The following is a 5,750-nucleotide window of genomic DNA, read 5'->3' on the forward strand; positions in this document are numbered from 1 at the left end:
CTCTGCTGTAACCTCTCGCTTCCAGGTACTCGCCCGCCCCGGCCCCTTCCTTCCTCCGCAGCCCCTCCCGCGCCCTCCCCCCGCAGCGCTGACAGCCCCGCCGGGGCCGGCGGTTATAATAGGCCACTGCCTTTCGTCCCGAGGCGGAGAGACGCTTCCCGGTGCTGCGCCCCGTGTGCATGCGGCGGTAACGGCTCCGGTCAGCCGCGCTGCTCAGGGCGGTCCCGGGCCACTCGCTCTGGGGGGTCCTCGCCGGGCCCGGCCCGCAGGGGCAGGGTAGGGGCTGCGGGGCAATGGACAGAGCCCCCGCGGGGCGCCCCGCTGCCCGGCTGCCGGCCGGGGGGCTGCGCTAGGGCGGCCCCGGCTCCCCCCTGCCCCGATCCCAGGGCGGCGGCGACGATGCAGCACCCGCTGGAGCTGGGGGCCGCGCACTACTTCCCGGCTGAAGCCTTCCCCGACCACCGCTCGCATCGCTACCGCAGCTTCATGATCGAGGAGATTCTCACCGACCCCCCTGACGCCAAAGGGGCCGCGCAGGCCGGGGAGCTGCTCAAGTTCGGGGTACAGGCGCTGCTCTCCGCCCGGCCATACCACAATCACCTCGGTACGTCCGCAGGGGGAGCAGGGGGAGACCCCGCGCCCTCACCGAGCCCCGGGGGTTCCCGCGACCGGGGTGGAGCGGCTGCGGGCTCGGGGCGGCGAGGCGGGGAGGTTTCTGCCGCTGATGGACTCGAGCGCGTTTTAGCGCCGGTTCCCGGAAGAGAAAAAGTCGTGAATTTTGCCTTAAAAAATACCTGCCGGGCTTTGCGGGCCGTGCGCATCCCGCCGGCTCTCGGCCGCGCCGCGGAGGCTCCAGCCGGGAGCCTGACACGAAGGGAGCGGCTGCAGGCTCCGGCGGCGCTTGCAGAGCGTGGCCCTTGACTTCCACGGGGAGAACGCTGTTGTTGAGCGAGTGTTCCTACGTGTTTTCGGATGAGGTGTGAATTGCTGGAGTCTGCGCAGCGGGGTCTGTGTCTGTAGGGCTGCTCTGCAGACACAGATTTGGCTGGATACCCGACATATATATTAATTTATATCTTAAATATATAATAGACAATATTTATATATAATGCAGAAATATTTATATATAGTACTTTTGTGTAATAATTATATAGTATTAATATGTAGTATTTATATATATTTATTTAAAGCGGGAGCCAGCGAGGTCTGTGCAGTCTGATACAGTATCTAGGACAAATGCAGTTTATTAACTAATAGTTGTTTTATTGCTAAACGCCAGTATTTAACACATTTCAAACGCCAGCATTTAATGTGCAATTGCAAAAGTTCTCCTTTCCCCAAGCCATCTCCATCTGCGGAGACATAGCTTTTTAACCGTAGAAAAGAACGGAATAGGAGGATCCCGAGTTCTCGCTCTGCTTTTGAAAGAGAAAGGGGAAAGCGTCATCCCCACAGCAAGACGTTAGAATTTCTGTAGATCAGGGTGGTTTTTAAGATGGGCAGAACGATTCGAAATGGTGGAGCCGATTCAAGGTTCTCTCTAGGCCTCACGGCCTGGGTTCAGCGGGAGCAGGATCAGGTCCTGTAAGAAGTGAAAGAGGTAGTTTCAGCCTAGGCCGAGGGGAAGGAGCCCGCACGGACTCGTCGGAAAGGCCCTTCCAAGCCACCGGGCTCGCTCCGGGGCTGCAGCCAGTTGGTGGAGCGGGGCCGGGGAGAGCGGAGCGGGGCCGGGCAGGCAGCAGTCCCCCGGCTTGCGGGATGGCTGCGTGGCCGAGGCCGCGGTCGAAAGTATCTGCATCCTCCTCCTCGGGCTCCCCGGGAACTGCTCCCTGCCCCCACGGGAAAACCGTGGGGCTGCGGTTCACGGAGAGGTATAGAAATTGTTCCCCGGTAGAAAATGTCCTGACGAATACTCGTGAGGGAGCCCCGGGCCCGTACCCGGGCCCCGCCGCCGCCGCGGGCAGCTGTCGGGTGGCACTGGAGGGGGACGCTTTCGGGGGATTTAAACTGTTTCCACTTGTAACCCTCGAGTCATTCTCTAATTAGAAACTGCCGGTTGGAGGGCAAGGCGTGACCCTGCCCCGCGGAGCGGGGGGACCCAGGCAGGGCAGGCCCCGATCCCCGCCGCTGGTCCCGCAGCCGCCGGCCTCGGGGGCTCGCTGCCGCGGAAGGAGAAGGACCCCGGGTTCCTGTCAGGGTCGGATCCGCGGGGCAGGCGAGCACCCTGCAGCCCCGGGGGTCCGCGGGGGCCGGGCCGGGGGCTGTCGACGCTGACGGTCCCTGTCTCCCGCAGCGGTGCTGAAGGCGGAGCCGGCCGCCGTGTTCAAGTTTCCGCTGGCTCCTTTGGGCTGCTCGGGGCTGGGCTCGGCGCTGCTTGCGGCCGGCTCGGGGCTGCAGGGCGGCTCCGCCTCGCCTCATCTCCCTCTGGAGCTGCACCTTCGTGGCAAGCTGGAGCCGGGGCCCCCGGAGCCGGGCAGCAAGGCCAAAAAGGGCCGCCGCAGCCGCACCGTCTTCACCGAGCTGCAGCTCATGGGGCTGGAGAAGCGCTTCGAGAAGCAGAAATACCTCTCCACGCCCGACAGGTAGGACCCTGCGGACCGGGGGCGGGACGAGACGGGGACCCGTTTTTCCCGAAGAAACAGTAAGCCTGCCAGCCGAGACCAAAGCTGCCGGGGCTCATTGCCTCTCTGTCTCGCCCGCAGAATAGATCTGGCCGAATCGCTGGGGCTCAGTCAGCTTCAGGTGAAAACCTGGTACCAGAACAGGCGCATGAAATGGAAGAAAATAGTAAGTGCCCGAGTCCGCCCCTTCTGAGCACGGCACCGCGCCCAGCGGGCTTGTCCTTCTGCGGGACAGCCCTGCCTGAAAGATACTACTACTAATAATAATGATACTAAAAACCGGTCTTAAGGACACCCCTTTTCCCAGTCCAGGCCTGCCCGGCCTTGCAGCTCGGTACCCGGGAAGAGCCACGCCGGCAGCCTCGGCTGCTCCCCTGGCTGCTGCCCGGAAGCGGTGCTTTGGAGGGGTGGAGAGGGGTGTTCACGGCGGCAGCACGGTTTTATCGGGGTGCCTCCCTCCTCCTCTGCCCCATCCCCGCTCCGCAGGTGTTGCAGGGGGGAGGCCTGGAGTCCCCCACCAAGCCCAAGGGCCGCCCCAAGAAGAACTCCATCCCCAGCAGCGAGCAGCTCTCGGAGCAGGAGCGAGCCCGGGACGCCGAGAAGCCGCCCGAGAGCCTGAGCTCGCCGGCCGAGGTCAACCAGGAGGAGTGAGTGTGACGGCCTGGGGCCCCCCGACGGCCCCGCCGCCCCTCGGGCGCTGCCCGCCAAGCCCGCGGCCGGCCCCGCACCTTTCCGGCGGAACGGGGGTGAAGGGCGGCCTCAGTTAATGGCGACGGTCGCCTTCGGCCTCCGGTGAACTGAGCGTTTGGGCCGGTTGCACCCCCGCCGCTCCTCTCCGCGCCCGCGGAGCGCTGTGCGACGGCCGCCGGTGTTGTGTGCGAGGGCCCGGAAGGGCCGGGAGGACACTGGATCCCATCTGACACATCTAACTCGCTGTCTAAAACCCTGTGGTGCCCCTAGTTATTCGAAAACTGCATTTTATGATCGGTTTTATTAATGCGAAGATATTTACTTTATTTCAATAAAGTATTTTATGAACTTTTGCTCTGAGATGTGTAATGCTTTTGATTGTTTTTATTCTTTTATTTCTTCTCCCCCGCGGAGGCAGGTTAGAGAGCCGAGTCCAAGTTCGTAGGCAGATCCACAGGGACAGACGGAAGCCGGTACCGGGCCAGATTCTCCAGTCGTTTTTCCTGTCTGGCCTTTGCCGGGAGAGGCAAGAGCTCGCGGGCAGATTTTCTCGGGGAATTCGGATGCTTTCGCGTTTTAAAGATACGTTAATTGCTGTCAAATCAGTTAATTCGATTCCGCGCTGCGCATCCTAAATGGTGCTTTTTTTCAGACCGCAGAGGGTAGCAGGGGGGCTGACAAGTCAGAGCAAATCACTCCCGGTCCGCAGCATCACCGAGCCAGTCACTTCTCCCGTCGGGTGCCGAGGCGCGCATGGATCCTCTCTGTCTGTCCGTCTGTCTATCCGTCCGTCCTGAAGTGCGGCTCGGCTCAGGGCAAGGCCCGGCCGCTCTAACTCAGTGCCGGTCGCTGTCGCCGGGGCTCTGCGCCCATCACGAAGCCGCAGGGCTTTGCTTTTTCCTTTGCTTCTTTTTTTCGCTTTTTTTCCCCGAATCCCTGCTGGACATTTTCCATCGAGGTATCAAATTATAGAGCATCAACCGAGACATGCAATTACCACCGTCCTACTGCTAAAAGCCAGCAGCACCGCAGGAAGCGGCAAGAGGCGGAGAGGGAAGGGGAGTGGGGTCAGAGGCTGCGCGGCCACGATGCTTGCTCGGCTGGGAGGTGGCCGGAGACGGGGAAGGTCCGGGGGCCCGAGCTGAATCCCTGCTTCAGCGCGGTAATTAGTCGGGCCTCCCAATTAAAGGTGGTAATTAGCAACCAGGGACTCGTCGGTGCCCTAAAGGCCGCTGCGGCGGCGGAGCCGGAATGCCTCGTCTGTGGGGAGTGCGTTCGTCTCTAACCCGCCACAACCCCGCACCAGAGCCGGCTCATCCCCTGGTAACGCCAAGAAACAGCGTCTCGACTGGCGAGGAGCTGCGCTGACGATGCGTGCGGGCTTTATTTACACACGGCACCGAGCCTCCCTGCTCCGAGGTGGATCTCTGCCGGGCTCGCCCTGCTAATGACATGGCTGCTCCCGGTTCTCTTCGTCTGCCCGTTTCGTCATGCTCCAGGGGTCCGGATTCGGTGCAGCGAGGAGCCGGGTGCGGAGGTGAGCGGCGGGGACACCATGCCCCGTGTGTGTGTGTTCTCTTATCCGATTAAATAAACTCCCGGGATGAGCAGTGGAGTGTTTATAAGCACAAAGTATGGTCATTGCTGGGTAAGGAGGGCACAAGCTCACATTCTTACATCAAATTGGCTTATATATTTAAAGAAGCAGTTGGTTGGAAACGCTTTATTTAAGATGGGGATGAGGACTGGCTAGGAGGGGGAAGTCGGCAGGGCTGGGCTCGGGCGGTGTTTGGGTTGTTTGCCCCAGCAAACGGTTTTTAATTGAAAGGTAAATTCACTGGCGCATTGACCTAAATTAACAGCCTGACAAGCTGTGTCCATCACCCATGCGAATTAAGAGGTTTGGATATAACCAGGCTCCGGTTATTGCTATCGCGCTTACGATATAATTTAATATTTTTCTTTTGCATCTGAGTAAGTGGCGAACAAGTGATTACTTTCCGCAGACCATAAAGTGATTATTTTTTCACAGATCATAAAGCATTAAAGAAGGACGGTTATTTTATTGCGTGTACATTTTCTCTCCTAGGCAGTGAGAGCAGCGGCAAGTGGGGGCCGGCCGAGCCTGGGGAGCCGCGTCCCGCGGGTCCGGCTCCCCCGGCTGAAGGCAGGCAGCAGCCCCGGTTTTGCCCGCTTCCCGGTGTCCCTCCGGGGGTCGTGCTCCGGCCGCTCCTGCTTCCCGCGGCATCCAGAGGAAAGATGCTATTTAACGTCCGCAGCCCGTGGCGAGAGCAGCGCTCGGGAGCCGCTTCCCTCGCGGTGTTAACGGTGCCCGAGAGCGGCTCCGCGAGCAGCCGGGCCCGGGGCGTGCTCTGCCGTCGGCTCGCAAACAGTGCTTGGGTGTGTGAGCACGCCGCGAACGACAGCACCGGCCCCCGG

The 5,750-nt window shown here is 61.1% G+C and overlaps 1 protein-coding gene across 1 annotated transcript; it reads left to right on the forward strand.

The window, feature by feature from the left end:
• Positions 1-349: 349 nt before the first annotated feature.
• BARX1 (BARX homeobox 1) lies at positions 350-3,664 on the forward strand. Its single transcript, XM_065687474.1, has 4 exons — positions 350-604; positions 2,294-2,582; positions 2,703-2,787; positions 3,108-3,664. The coding sequence occupies exons 1-4, from the start codon at positions 400-402 to the stop codon at positions 3,270-3,272; spliced, it is 744 nt and encodes a 247-aa protein (XP_065543546.1). The 5' UTR covers positions 350-399; the 3' UTR covers positions 3,273-3,664.
• The last annotated feature ends 2,086 nt before the right edge of the window (positions 3,665-5,750 follow it).

This window comes from Lathamus discolor, chromosome 7 (assembly GCF_037157495.1).
Source record: "Lathamus discolor isolate bLatDis1 chromosome 7, bLatDis1.hap1, whole genome shotgun sequence".
In the NCBI taxonomy this organism is placed as follows: domain Eukaryota; kingdom Metazoa; phylum Chordata; class Aves; order Psittaciformes; family Psittacidae; genus Lathamus; species Lathamus discolor.

What these genes read in the sequence shown, in the direction of transcription:
- BARX1 (XM_065687474.1), top strand. Translation starts at nt 400, where the DNA reads ATGCAGCACCCGCTGGAGCTGGGGGCCGCGCACTACTTCCCGGCTGAA. An exon ending in GCCATACCACAATCACCTCG is followed by an intron (nt 605 to 2,293) that starts GTACGTCCGCAG and finishes TGTCTCCCGCAG; the next exon opens with CGGTGCTGAAGGCGGAGCCG. An exon ending in GCATGAAATGGAAGAAAATA is followed by an intron (nt 2,788 to 3,107) that starts GTAAGTGCCCGA and finishes CCCGCTCCGCAG; the next exon opens with GTGTTGCAGGGGGGAGGCCT.